The sequence below is a fragment of the Equus asinus genome, chromosome 4, assembly GCF_041296235.1.
Source record: "Equus asinus isolate D_3611 breed Donkey chromosome 4, EquAss-T2T_v2, whole genome shotgun sequence".
NCBI classification, from domain to species: Eukaryota; Metazoa; Chordata; class Mammalia; order Perissodactyla; family Equidae; genus Equus; species Equus asinus.
Window position 1 is genome coordinate 46,667,677 of NC_091793.1, and position 14,981 is coordinate 46,682,657.

Consider the following 14,981-nt stretch of genomic DNA (forward strand, 5'->3'; position numbering starts at 1 on the left):
TCTTAAAGATATTTAAAATTCCCATAGAAGTAGAAAATCTCCATGTAAGTAAAACTCCATCTAAAGTCTTGATAGTCTATAGTATTTCTTAGTCATATTCCTTGTTTCATTCCTAAATGAAAAGTTTGTTATTTCTCCTTAAGAACACATTGTCCCCCTGATTTAAATAAGCTTTGTGTACATAGATATCATTATGATATATTTAAACAATAGAACTAATTGCATGTAGATTATTCTGAACTATTATTTTGCAATCGACTTCTATTATGTTTAATTTTCAACAGCTGGAAATGATGCTGGAGCCGAAGGTCTGGAGAGAAGCGGCTACCCAGGTGTTCTTCGCCTTAGGGCTGGGATTTGGTGGCGTCATTGCCTTTTCAAGCTACAACAAGAGAGACAACAACTGCCACTTTGATGCTGTCCTGGTGTCCTTCATCAATTTTTTTACTTCTGTCCTGGCAACATTGGTGGTGTTTGCAGTTCTGGGCTTCAAAGCCAGTGTCATAAATGAGAAATGCATTGCAGAGTATGGATATCAATTTCCTTTAGCTTTTGATGGCATAATTATATAGAAAAAGTACCCCCTAAATGCATGTGTTCATTAATATGTTATTCTGTTTTTCAGAAATTCGGAAATGATCATAAAATTTCTGAAAATGGGCAACCTTAGTCACGATATTATCCCCCATCATATCAACTTTTCAGCTGTTACTGCAGAAGATTATCATTTAGTTTATGACATCGTTCAAAAAGTGAAAGAAGGGGAGTTTCCCGCTCTTCATCTCAATTCCTGTCAAATTGAAGATGAGCTAAATAAAGTTAGTAGGCTGTGTTTAAGCAATAAAATAATCATCATTCACTTAAAATATGCGTTTTCCAGAAGATTCCTTTTAGGAAAATAACCTTTGAAATGCCTGTAGAAGATTATGCTCGTTCAAAATTCATATTCTTTATTTCCAAGAACATACTTTCTTAAATCATAAAGGTTTGCTTTTACTTTAAAAAACAATTTCATTGATTAAATCACAATGATTAAAAATATGAATATAAATTTTAAGTGATTTTCATCAGAGAAAATGACATTAGTCTGATACCTTTCCTGGTATAATATTCACTACAAAAATTGAATTATGACTATGATTTCCATATTGCATGAATCTTTTGATGCATGGATGATATTTGGCCATTTTAATAACTGTATTCAAGAAGTCATGATTAAGTCCTTTTTCTTAGCCACTGTCATATATTTTAATAAACATGAAATAGGTGAACATTGATAAATATTCTTGTTTTGGTTGTCACCCTCTCCCTGTGTTGCCAAAAAGGAAAATATAATGGAGAAATTAGCCATTAATCACTTACTTTAAGAGAGCTAACTACGCTTGAGACTAACCATAAAGAATCATGTGCAGGAAATAATGGATGAAGTCATCATTAATATATAAATCTTGAATTCTATAAGGAAAGATTTAATGACTAACTAACCCTTAAAAGTTGTGTTTTTGTTTTTTTTAATTCTAGTCTACCTGTTGTCTTTTGAGATAACAGTATCAACTTGAAGTTTGTTTAGAGGCACAGTTTCTTAGGAGACAGCATGGTACCAGCATGTTTATTTCCAGTAGTTTATTTCCATGTTTATTACTAAGAGTTTCCCCTCCCCTTTGTAACTGATGTATATTCTCATCTCTTAATATTTCTCTGTACTGATGTTGCTATTTTGTGTATTTTTTAGGCTGTCCAGGGGACTGGTCTGGCTTTTATTGCCTTTACAGAAGCGATGACACATTTCCCTGCATCTCCCTTCTGGTCAGTGATGTTCTTCCTCATGCTGGTCAATCTCGGACTTGGCAGCATGTTTGGAACCATTGAAGGGATCATCACGCCTATTGTGGATACTTTCAAAGTGAGGAAAGAGATTCTAACTGGTGAGTTTTTATGTATTTCACTTTTCATAGAACTGATAGTCTATTTTACTCTTGGTGGGAGATCAGAGATGGAAATAAGAAAGTTTTATTAATGTCACTTTATTAATAATAGTTGTATTATTTATTTTATTTATATAATATGCAGAGGGTAGATTTAATATAGATTATATTAGTTAATGATTATTTCTCTTTATTAATAATAATGTCATTATCATGAATTACTGGCACTAGAATAAAGTCATAGAATGTTCATATATAATTTTGTATACAAGTCAAATAATTATTAAAAAAGGAGCTCAGGGGGCTGGCCCCATGGCCGAGTGGTTACGTTTGCGCGCTCCACTGCAGGCGGCCCAGTGTTTCGTTGGTTCGAACCCTCGGTGCGGACATGGCACTGCTCATCAAACCACGCTGAGGCAGCGTCCCACATGGCGCAACTAGAAGGACCCACAATGAAGAATATACAGCTATGTACCAGGGGGCTTTGGGGAGAAAAAGGAAAAAAAATAAAATCTTTAAAAAAAAAAAAAGAACTCTGACATTGACAATTGGTTAAAAAAATAATTCTTAAAAAAACAAAGAAAGTTTAAAAAAGGAGCTCAGATCTAATACTCCTTTTCCAAAAAGTGCATAGCTGAAATTGATAAGCCTAAATCCAGTTCTCCTATAAAACAGCAATTGTAGCCTACTAGTAGTTAATATCTAAGTAGGAAAGAAATAAAACAATTATTAGTATTCATGGTTGTTGATAAGCCCAATCTGCAAGCAGTTATTACAGCACCAGTTTTTCAGTATCTCATCCTCGCATTGAGCTATGTAAAGGATATCAGAGAAATTAGGAGACACAGAGATATAGGAGAGCCTCTTCTGCAAAAATAATAGTACTGATAATTAAAATCAAATTAGGTAGATAAGATCTGTACCACGTAATATACTGATAGATAGCATAATAGAGACTTTTCGTGTTATAAGAGTTAAGAAGCAACAAAAGTCATCTAAATGTATGACAGAACTGTCAGCAAAAGAGCTGGAAGTTGAATTGGAAAGGGAAAGGGTCTTCTCAGGGGTCAGAGGGTAGTCTTACTAAACATATTAAATAGAGATAAAGGGAACCATAAGGAAGCCGGCCAGACCAGAGTGTGGGAACAGTGTTGGTAAGTGATGTAAACACAAATTGGAAAAAAATATCTTGAATGCTGGGCACTAGTGCTCAAGCTCCCCAAGGCTCTGAAAGATCTAGTGATCATTTATGTGTAAATAACTCAAATATATACCTTTATCACGTACTGCTCTAAGTGTGTGTGTGTGTGTAAAACAATTTCAGCAGTTGTCAAATATTTCTATCTAGATATCCTGAACTCAGCTGCATATAGACGAGAAACTTCTTTACCTTCTCACAAAAGGCAGTCTGCTTCTTAAGTTTCTGTTTCATTTAAGGTTATCAATATCCTGCCTGACATGCAGGCTACGTAACAGTCATCTTTGCTGCTTTCCTTATCTTTGCCCCATATCCAAACCCTCCTGTGGTTAGAGGGCTTATAGAATTAAGGGAAAAGCAGCAGCATAGAGGGAAAAACACACAGGTAGTATCTGCCGACTCCCACTGGCTGGCCTATTTGGTCAGAGCAAAGGGGAATGCCCGCTCTTCCCCCAATACCTGTCTTCTGGGATCATACCTATACTTCAGTCATATTTTACCTTGATGAAATGTTCCGCCATCACCTTTGTCAGATGTGATTTTGTCTTCTCTAACAATAGGACTTAGCTAAGTGAATCACTCACTATCTTTTCCTCTCACATCTCCCTCAAAACCTACCGTCTGTAGCACCTAGAATACACTTCATGTTTAGCTTATACTATGGTGTAATTAGGAGAGAGTGAAAGTGACACAGGCCGTGCTTCAGATCCAAGCTCTGCTGCTTCCATCCTGAGACTGAGTACAATGTGCTGTGACAAGCATTTAAACATTTCAGTATGTGATGGACTCCAAGTGAATGTTACTTTTCCTTTTCTACATTATGTGTTTATATATAATATTTCTGTACGATGTAACTCATACCACTAGCACAGTGCTTAGGAGATGGTGGTAGTGGCTTAATTTAACCCACACTTATTGACCTTGTTAAGGACCTGAACTGACTGAACCCAGGGATGTCTGTTTTCTCCCCTCCTGAACTGCTGTTACCTGTTCTGCGTCTTTCACTTTTTCTCACCTCTGCGAAAGGTGGTTGAGAAATAGAGCACAGGCTTCTTTTATTGTTGAAGGCTTCTCTACTGACGTGCATGAGAGAATAAATAGTCTGGCAAAAAATATGAGAATATTATATGGATTCCAGGAATCTCTCTAAGTTTTTATATTAAGGGTAGCTGGTCACAACCTTCTACATCTTTCTTAGATACTACTGTGGAAACTCCTTTTAGATGACTCTTTTTAGTTACTTGGGTAATCAGATTGCCCAACCCTGTCATAATTGTATTCCCAATGAATCTGTTCTGGCAATATCAAGATCTAGACTTGTGTTGGTGCTAAGGCAAGGTCTGATGAGATTTTTTCAGTTATGCTTTAAAAATAACCATATTTCAATCAAATATAATAATATACATGTTATCACAACCTTATTATAAGCTACATTGGTCTCATTATAAGTTTAAAAATTCAATGTAGCTTCCAAAACTGTAAAGCATTATCAGCAGTAGAAATAACCTGTGAACATTTGCTGCCTGAAAAGGTCACTTTGCTATTAGTAAAAAGAGCAGAAGGGTATGGAGATTTATACTTTTAAAAATCTTCTCAGTTTTTTCTCATTTATTGTTTGTGCTTGGAAAGGTAGTGCCTATTTATGTCATTGACAGATTATAAAAGTGAAAACAAAATTATTGTTTGAGTATAATAATTCATAATGAAGTCTAAAAGACTTGGTTCTGAATAAAGGCCTAATTTTTAATTTATTCCTTTTGTGCAGTGATCTGTTGTCTTCTGGCATTTTGTATTGGCCTGATATTTGTGCAACGCTCTGGAAATTACTTTGTTACAATGTTTGATGATTATTCTGCAACGCTGCCACTGCTAATTGTAGTCATTTTGGAGAATATTGCTGTATCCTTTGTTTATGGCATAGATAAGTAAGTAAATTTGCTTTTATGCCTTCATTTTTCATCTCTATTTTGGAATGACCAACTGTCAATATCTGTTTCACTTAGAAGAGGAGGGAAATGTCTAAAGGGAAAAATTTGTTGCCACAAAATCAAATCTTTTGTAGGCTCATCTTCATTCCGCAATTTTATTAAAGTATATTCCCCTATTAGGTGATTGGTTAGGTTGTGTAGATGGTAAGACAGTCTAGGATTCTGGACCTTTGATTTAATTCTGGTTATCAAATAGTAACTGCTAAGATCTACTGAGCATTGACTATGTTCCAAGAACCTTGTTGTTTGGAGTACTTGTTATTTACATTTCACAGATGAGAAAACTCAGGCCAAGTGAGACACCAAGGGACTTGCTCATAGTTCCCTGGACAGGGGCAGACCTGGGATTCATGGCCATTTCTGCTTAACTCTAAAGCCTATGCTCCTAACTACTTTGCTAACCTGTTTTATGGGAGGAATTTTATTTTATTATGCTACATAATGCCTTCTGTAGCAGGCCAGTTTTGGGAAATGATATATCCTGCTCTGAGATATATATGGCATTTGCTGTACACAAACTTCATATTTATGTGAAGTCATTACTCGAATTCACTAGATGCCTAAGCCTCTGAATTATATACTTGCTTGATGTGAAAAGTATATATACTTGGTGTGAAGTGAAGCATTAGAGTAATCTCAGAAGAAAAAAGTGTCTAGACGCCTTGTCTAATATTTTTTAAGGTTGTTGTCTCTGGTTAACATGAGATCATCAAGCTTATTAGAGGTGTGTGTAAAGTAGGAATGAGTGTGTTGAATGAAGACCAGAGTCCTCTTAAACAGCATAAAGAACATTAGTGGTATTTGAGTGAGCTCTGTGTCAAAGCTTAGAAAATGTTTTTGTTACTGTCAAAAGCTCCAGACAAGGAAGGGTAGGGGAGCTTACATTTAATAATCATGTCCTGTATAGAAATAGTAGTAATAGCTGTCTGACATGCATTAAATCTTAGTCGTCATAAGAATACTCTGTGTTAACTAATATCGCCCACATCCCAGATGGAACAGTGGCCTTGCTTGAACAGGAGGGCACAGTATATTCGTTGTGGAGCCAGGACTTTAACTTAGACCTGAATTTCAAAACCTACCAAGTTACCCCCAACTCCTAACCTACACTGTGCTGGAATTTGATATTGTTATTGGACTGATCTGTGGATCTACAAGATCATAATTTAGATTTCCATTTAGACAGCTCATCATTTACATTAGGCATGGTAGAAAATATGTCTCTCTGGTAGTTAGTGTTCGTAAATAATAATATTTATAACGAAAGAGGGAATCGTACTATCCTTCTATTTAGTAGATGCATGTGTTAAATTCCTACTGTACATGAGGCAGTGTGTCCTGCATACATTGTCTGTGAGCCTACCAGTAACCCTCCAAGGTAGGTATTTTTCAAAAATGCCAAAAATGAAGGTCAGGGAGACTAAGGTATACATTAAAAGATGACAGAGCTATGATTTGAAACCAGGTATATTGGTCTCCAAAGCTCATGTTTTGTCTTAGGAGCAGGATTAGAATTCTGGCATCTAAAATGCTCTCATTTACTTACTTTCCCCTCCTTCAAATTTCTGTAGCAACCTTACATTTTTTCAGTTCACCTTCAGCAGGTTCATGAGCTCAGTTCTGCTCTGTGTCTTCTGCCACTGTTACCTGCATTTCCAGAGACAGGGTTAAGAGAAAGAAGGCAATCAAAACGTAAAATTTGGAGACAGCAAATTCAAATGCAGGAAAAAAATATGTTGGTACGTAGCGATTTAGGAATTAGGAAGAAATATGAATGAAAGAAAATGAGGAGGCGCCTGTGAAACTGAAAGTGATGCCGGCGTAGTTTGTGTATCTCTCTAGATTTCTTTTTTAAAAAATAGAAAAATAACGACTATAATAGCAAAATCAATACCCATGGACATTGGCAAAAAGATATTCCTGTGAACATTCAAATATGAGAGGGTAAGAACAAACCACTGGCAGCCACAAGACCTGTGTGGTATCACATCTGTGGGGGAGACAGCAGAGGATACGCAGCTGGGCTTCTGACAGCTCCCACATCCCCAAACCCTCCCTGAAAAGTGTGGCAGGCCAATCTGAGACAGTGACCTAAAGGGGGAGAAATTTTACAGGATCCTTGCCCTCATTTCAAGGAATACAGAGGGATCAAAATGCAATAAGGTCATCAGTGCTGGAGCAATCTGATCTCTAAAAACTCTGGAAGCTAACAAGCCAGAGTTCCTTTCCAAGTTAAAATTCTGCACTGAAGAGAAAATGATGGGAGCAAAACCTGAATAGAGCAGGAGAAACACAGTAGGGGCGATGGAAAAAGCACGTCCAGGTAAATGTGAGGAGGAGAGCAGAGGAGGTAGAATTGAGAAATTATGGGCCCAGTCTTTCTTCACTGTGCCCACAGAGGAAGTGCCCATCCCTCCATCTTAAAATGCAGGGAAATTCATTTCACTTAAATGTGGTCAAGTCTTAAGAAAACTTATTTAAAAAAAGAGGAAAGGAGCAGAATAGTATCCCTGCAGAAAACAAAAGCACACAAGCAAAATAGATGGAAAACTATTTCAAAATGAGTTGAAATAAATTTTTAAAAATGATAGAAGCCACAAAAGAACAGCATAAATAAGTTGTTTGAAAGTCAAGAAATATGGTAATTAGGGAAAAGGAAGATTTGAAAGCAGAGGTGGTAGAACTCAGGAAATAATTGTGAATAAAAGAGAAACACTTCAGAAATGAAGATCAAATTAAAAGGAACATAAAAACAATAAATGCAGTGGCTAATTCCACAAGACATAGAAGCTAGAAAGGAGGAATGTTTTTTAAAACCAAGGAGGAATAAAGAGGGTTTTAAGAAAAGGATTAGAAACAGGAGTTAAGCAAAGATGAGTCAACATATGTTCAGTGAGGACCTCTGAAAGCAGTGGCCAGAACAGATACTAAAAACTATAATTCATGAAACTCGCGTGAAATAAATGACAACTTGAATGTAGAAAGTGCACACAATATGCTTGGAAAAACAGACATAATGGCCAACACCAGAACACAGTTTACGATGTTACTTCTAGACAAAGAAAAAACTGGGGACATCCAGACAAATCAATACAAAACAAGCAAAATTATTTATAAGAGAAAAAGTCAGCAGACTTCTTGTAACAATATTATGTTGGTTGACTTATTTACGATTCTCAAGGAAAGAAAATGTAAGACAGACTTTAAATCCAGTCAAAGTGACATCAAGTATAATGACCATAAGCGAACAATTATAAACATGCAAGAAATCAGGGAGTATAGTTACTATGATCCCTCTTGGAAGAACCTACCAGAGAACTAGCTTTAGACAACCAAAAAGTCTACAAAACGTCAGTACAAGGACTGGTGGGTGGGCAGTAGGTATTTCTCTCTAGATTAGTACATCATGGCTGTGCTTTGAAGGTGTTAACATCATATACCTGAAAAGGGTGAATTTTATTTCGTGTAGACCATACCTCAGGTTACTGCACTGGTGAAGCAACTCTGTGGGGAAACAATCAGCAAAACCGTGACTGTGGGAAACTGTAGGACCGAGTATCCAGCTGATTCAACAAAAAATCGGAAGAAACAAAAAGGAGGTGTAGGAGGAACCCAGAGATGAAAAATAGACTTGAGAAGCACACCAATCAGTTGCAATGTGTGGGCCTTTCAATTCAAATGGACTACAAAAAGAAGGGAGGGTTCAGATAATATAAACACTGACTGGATATTGGATGATAGTAATCGATTATTGCTAAATAAAAAAAGGAGAGAGAAGGAATTTTTAAAGTATCACAAATATTGTGTTCATAGAGCAGAAAGTCATCAGTAAGAGGAGACTTTTCAGGGCTTGGGTTAAGGGGGCTTTTGCTAAATGAAAATTACAGTGCTTGACTGGCTCCAGTTTACTTATAAATGTTCCTAACTTATAAGCCCTCTTCCAATATGACTTTTTGTTTCAGTATAAAATGTCGTAGGTTATTCATAGCTCAACCCCTGTCGAACCAGTGATATCATGCACATTTTTAAGATATAGCGACATTAACTTGGGAAATAATTAAATATTTTCTTTTTTATTCAGGTTTATAGAAGACCTAAAAGATATGCTGGGATTTGCTCCCAACAGATATTACTACTACATGTGGAAATATATTTCTCCTCTCATGCTGTTATCACTGCTAATAGCTAGTGTTGTGAATATGGGACTAAGTCCTCCTGGCTATAATGCGTGGATCGAAGACAAGGTAAAATACAAAATAAGGAAGGTGGATAAAAAATATACATAAAATGCCATTTTAGAGGTTTCCATCTTTTGCTTTTTTGGTATTGTTTTTATGCAAGGATCTTGAGATTTATGTTTTGTTTGACCCCGCACATTTGTGATTTTTTTTATACATTGTGGATTTTTTTAATACATGAGAAATACTGACTTGTTTCTTATTAAAGTAGCTTTATTCATGTCACTATAGATGAACCAATAATTATTGGGCCTTTGACTCTAGAAATATTTTTTCCTACGTAAGTTTGTTAAATCATATCCTGGATACTATGTAATAATGAAAATATGCGTTTGCCATGTAGACATAATTTAAGTAAACATTGAAGTAAAGTTTTGTTATAACTGTTTTATATTAGCAATGACTATTTCCATTTCTGTTGTCAAGTTGCATTAGCCGTATAATAATGCAGTCATGAGACGTATATTAGCTGTTATAAAATCAGAACGTTTATTTATCAGAGATACCTCTGACCTTCAGCTATTCTATGGTCAATAATTCTATATAATAACAACTAAATTCATGACTGGGGCATAAAGAAGTCTGTTAGCCCTTACCAAATCCCTTGGGGCCAGATGTGCTTCAAAATTTAGATTTTCAGATTTTAGAAAGATGACGTAGCACGTGCAGTAGGTATCTGTTGCTTAATAACAAACTACTCCCACCTTAATGACTAAAAGCAATGCTGATTTCGTATTTCTCAGAGTTCTGTGGATGGACTAGAGAATTCTTCCGTCCGTCTTGCCGGAGCTAACTCATGCACTTGACGAAAGTTGGAGAGCTGGGCTCTCTCTATGTGATCTTTCATTCTTGGCTTCTTCCAAGCGTTATGGACTCAAGGCAGCATTCTAAGAAACAGAAGCAGTATGTGCAAGACGTTTAAGGTCTAGCCTAGGAAATTGCTTAATGTCACTTGTATGGCATTCTGTTAGTCAAAGCGAGTCCCAGATTCTTGGCTTACACATATGAGACAAATAGAAGTTTTTCCACATGCTTGCAGAGAAAGATTGTTAATAATTATCTTTTGGCTTTAACAGGCATCTGAAGAATTTCTGAGCTATCCAACATGGGGAATGGTTGTCTGTATCTCTCTGATGGTCCTAGCCATACTCCCCGTCCCCGTTGTCTTCGTTATTCGTCGCTGCAACCTTATAGACGATAGCTCTGGCAATTTAGCATCTGTGACCTATAAGAGAGGAAGGGTCCTGAAGGAGCCTGTAAACTTGGAGGGAGATGATGCAAGCCTCATTCATGGAAAGATATCAAGCGAAATGTCATCTCCAAATTTTGGTAAAAATATTTATCGAAAACAGAGTGGATCACCAACTTTGGATACTGCTCCCAATGGACGATATGGAATAGGGTACTTGATGGCCGATATGCCGGATATGCCAGAATCTGACTTGTAGCAGGGGGAAAATCAGTGGGGTTTATTTGGTTCATTTTTATCAATGAACATTGGCTCTACTCAGAGAAGCGTTAGGCTTCACTTCTCAGAGGGCGATCTCAGGTGTTCCATGGCTGTGATCTTTAATTCTAACAGTGTATGTAAATTCAACTAGAGCATTCCTTTGGATTCTTTGGTTTACATTTGTGCAGAAAGAGTTACAGACAAAGTTCACAATGACTGAGGTCCACGTTTGTCAGAATTTTTAAAAATACTTTCGGTGTTTTTTCAAGTATTTTTATCTCTAAAAAACAGGTGTTACCTCAGTTTCTAATAATTTCTGGATGTAATAGTATTGGCAATTCACAAGTGGTATACTTTAAAATTTATCAGTTTGCCTTCAGGGTAACTCCCAGTGTTAGAATGAGCATTTCTGTAAGTTGGTGCCTCTCAGCACATTTCCATGAATATACTGTGTAGATAGGCTGTACTTATTTTGGTAGCATTGATACCTTCTTAGGCAATTAGTTGAAGAAAACCGCAAAATATTTTCTTATGTAATAGCTGTATAGAGCAATAGTATCAAAGCATAAGAAGGCACTAATGCTGGGATGAAAGTTGAGAGTCAGAGGTGACTGGGGATCATGTGCGTGATGCCTGTATATTTTGTGTAAAATATATGTGTGAAAATCATATAAGAATGAGTCACTCAGCACTCTCAAGAATTATGCAGATTCTGCATTTTTCTATGCCGTGTGCCTAAAAACCTACTTGATATTTATTGTGATTTCAAGATTACCCATAGTATATTTATATAATATACTTGCAATGTATATAGATGTATATTACTTAGTACTCTAAGTACTGATTCGAAAACTTGAAGCAAGATGGCATTTTATTTCCTATCTTTCTGTTTTGCTTCTGTTTTATGCAAATATAAATCCTTTTTTAAGTGATTGTTCAAATTGTATGGCATTACATTTTAAGCTACAAATAAACAAAGTTAAAAAAAATGATGTTTATTTTCCACATTGATTTTCCTGGTATCACCTGAACTGGATTATCTTGCATTTCAGTCAGCAGTTAGTATTTCATAATAATTAATCATCATATTCCAAGTGGGATGATTATATTGATTAATAGAGTAACCACCACTTTAGAGATAAACGAAAAATAGAGTGTTATGGTTAAATGGTCTTCTAATGTAGTCTCACAATTCTTGAAAAAATACTTTGAGTCTCCCACGAAACCATGTGTACAGTTGACTGCTTGCTGGGTCAGTCCTGTCTCTGAAGTGCAAAAAATTACAATGATTTTTATGACACTCTTGGATATATGAAATTGGATGAAGCAGAAGTACTCCACTGAGTGTCATCTAGTTAAAAGGGTTTTATTTATAACTGTTCTACCACTATCTCAGTTATATATTAAAAATAACAATGTATAATGCAGCAAAGTGGGGGAGGTGGTATGCACACCATATCCATTGGTTTATTTTGGCCGAATACTCTTGGTCTACCGTAGACATATGTTAATAGACTGCATCACAGCATTTAAAATGCAATTCCATTGGTGACTAAAACTTTTAGTTTTTTTATATTATATATACTGATATATTTTGAATCACTTTAAAATTTAAAAATATCGTATGCATAGGCGATATATTCACATTATGCAGAACTCAAAAATTATAACAATTCAGTGTAAATTTCCCTTCCAACGTTTCTCCTGGCCACCCATTCCCCACCCTTGAAGGCACTGCCGGTTTCTGACGTCTACTTCTGGAGAGGCTCTATGTATACACATTACACAAATGACAGCATTAAGTATTCTCTTTCCTGAATCTTACTTATTTTAATGAATTTATTTTGGATACTGTTTCATATTGAAGACTCAAAAATCTGCCTCCTTATTTCGGTAGGTGAGGTAATATAAATTTTGCTTTTTTATGTGTTGAAGCAATATTTTTTTCGTAAGCTGCCACAATATTAAAAAGTTTGTGGCGGGGCTGACCCGGTGGTGTAGCAGTTAAGTTTGCGTGCTCTGCTTTGGTGGCCCAGGGTTCACCGGTTCGGATCCTGGCTGTGGACCTACGTACCGCTTATCAAACCATGCTGTGGCAGGCTTCTCACATATAAAATAGAGGAAGATGGGCACAGATGTTAGCTCAGCACTAATTTTCCTCAAAAAGAAAAAGAAAATTTGTGGCAAATACTTACTTGAGCTGCCAGCCTTCAGCTTGTCACAATATTACATTGCAAATAACACTATCCACTATAGCACTAACAGAGTGTTCAGAGTAGAGTAAAAGGAGAAAGGAAAAAGGTATTCACTAGTAGGTTTTAGAATGATGATGAGGAGTCATATCTTGGTGCAACGACATCTTAGGATGTAATTTTATGAAAGTATATTTGCATTTCCACGTGTTTGCGTGTATGTGCATTTTTTTTTAGGCAGAAGTTACTTTTTCCACTGAATCGTCAAATGGGTTTGTGATCCCAGAAAGTTTAAGATCAAGACGTAGTGCTTCTTAACTGTAATTATGCGTCTGAGTCCCTTGTGACCTTTTAAAGACGTATTTCTGACCTACTGAATCTGAATCCTTTTGGCATTCGATGCAGGACACGAGTATTTTTTTTTAAACTTATTCTAATGTGTATTCTTGGTTAGGAACCATGGGTATGAAGACGATGAAAAGAAGGACAAGCGAAATATGAATCCTAATTGTCTTCAAACAGAATGAAAACGAAGGTGCTGTAACTGTGAAACTGGGGACAAAAATAATTTGGGTGGATAGAAGTTGGAATTCACATTTTAAAAAATCCTTTAAAAAGTAAAATGTCTTTCTCCTGTTGATTTTATTCTGGTCACTGTGTTTCCTGAACACTCCTCAAAGATATTCATACCTATGTCGATTGAATATGAATAAACTCAATGCCAAATATAGCAATTACGTGGATTTTTTCATAAATTTTTTGAGCCATAAAGTTTTGACAAAAAGGGCAAAACCATAAAACTCCAGAAAACTATTGGAAATATTAAAGATAACACTTTCCAAAAGCTGTCCATTACTGAGTATAGGATGTTTTTACCTTCAGGACTTAGGACTGAAGTAAAAGGTTTCCTATGTGACTTTGCCTCAAATGACTGACTCCAAAATTAGTTGATCCTCTGGTTATTCTGACATACATTTCCACCTAAAACATTGAGTTAAGAATGCCTGTCACGTGGAGGTAAAAAGAGAAGAGACTGGGACATTATCTTGTCCTAAATCCAATGTCTTTTGGATTCTACTGTTGCTTTAATGCACCATAGTCATTATTAGCACCACTGTTAAAACACACACACATGCACACCACCACCACCACCAGCAGCAGCAACAACAAAAACAAAAACGCTTGATTTATACGAGTGGCAGGAAACATGCCCTGTGATGCCCTGCAATGCCATATGTGGTGCCATGTAAAGAAAAGGAGCCCTGCCTCGTAGATTCACGGTGATACCCCAGCTGTGATTCTTTCCTTCGATCACCTTTTCAGGGTATATTTAGTTTCATAGTAAGGAAGATAAAGTTTCTTTAGAAAATATTGACATTTACATTTCTGAGAATACAATTTTCTTAGGAAAAAGCCAGTAAAAGAGTTGCTAATATCGGTCGTTTCACTGTTCTTTAAAGGAATGCTTATAAAAAGCATAAAAGCAGAACATGATACCCCAGTGTACATCAATCTGAAAAGATTGAGTAAACCTTAAAATTTTCAAACATGGTAGCAATGTGGCATTCATTTGATCTACTCATCACTAGCATTTACCCACGTTGTTGATCAGGTCATCCTGGCCCATATTGATTCACCCGAGAGCACGCTCACTTTTGTCAGGAATATACTTTTCTTCCCTTCTGTGTAAAGCTTTACTTTAATTTGAGTAAATATTAAAAGGATCAATATAAGAACATTTGAGGTCAGTTAAACCAATATCTGGTAGAATTGAACAAAGAAGATATCTTCTCTGAACAAGAGGGGATCAGGATGGTACAATCTCTGCTAAACAAATCAAATAGAGGTTTATTCACTCTATACTTTCTTAATACACTTTTGAGTAGAATCATTCCAATTCAGCCTTTTTGTAAACAATTCTATGACATTTCATCATCTCAACCCTTTTTTCTGAGTTACTGTATGAAGTAATGCAGTGCTGACGTCGATA

At 36.2% G+C, this 14,981-nt stretch overlaps 1 protein-coding gene across 4 annotated transcripts in view; it reads left to right on the plus strand.

Moving 5' to 3' along the window:
• The window catches only part of SLC6A15 (solute carrier family 6 member 15), a 51,926-nt gene extending 38,297 nt beyond the window's left edge, over positions 1-13,629 (plus strand). For all 4 annotated transcript variants that reach the window (XM_070507207.1, XM_070507206.1, XM_044747191.2 and 1 more), the window contains 6 exons: positions 285-526; positions 626-818; positions 1,733-1,925; positions 4,889-5,048; positions 9,193-9,355; positions 10,426-13,629. In XM_070507207.1, coding sequence (XP_070363308.1) covers positions 285-526; positions 626-818; positions 1,733-1,925; positions 4,889-5,048; positions 9,193-9,355; positions 10,426-10,797 — 1,323 coding nt within the window. In that variant the 3' untranslated portion in view covers positions 10,798-13,629. The remainder of the gene's footprint in view (positions 1-284; positions 527-625; positions 819-1,732; positions 1,926-4,888; positions 5,049-9,192; positions 9,356-10,425) is intronic.
• Positions 13,630-14,981: the final 1,352 nt, after the last annotated feature.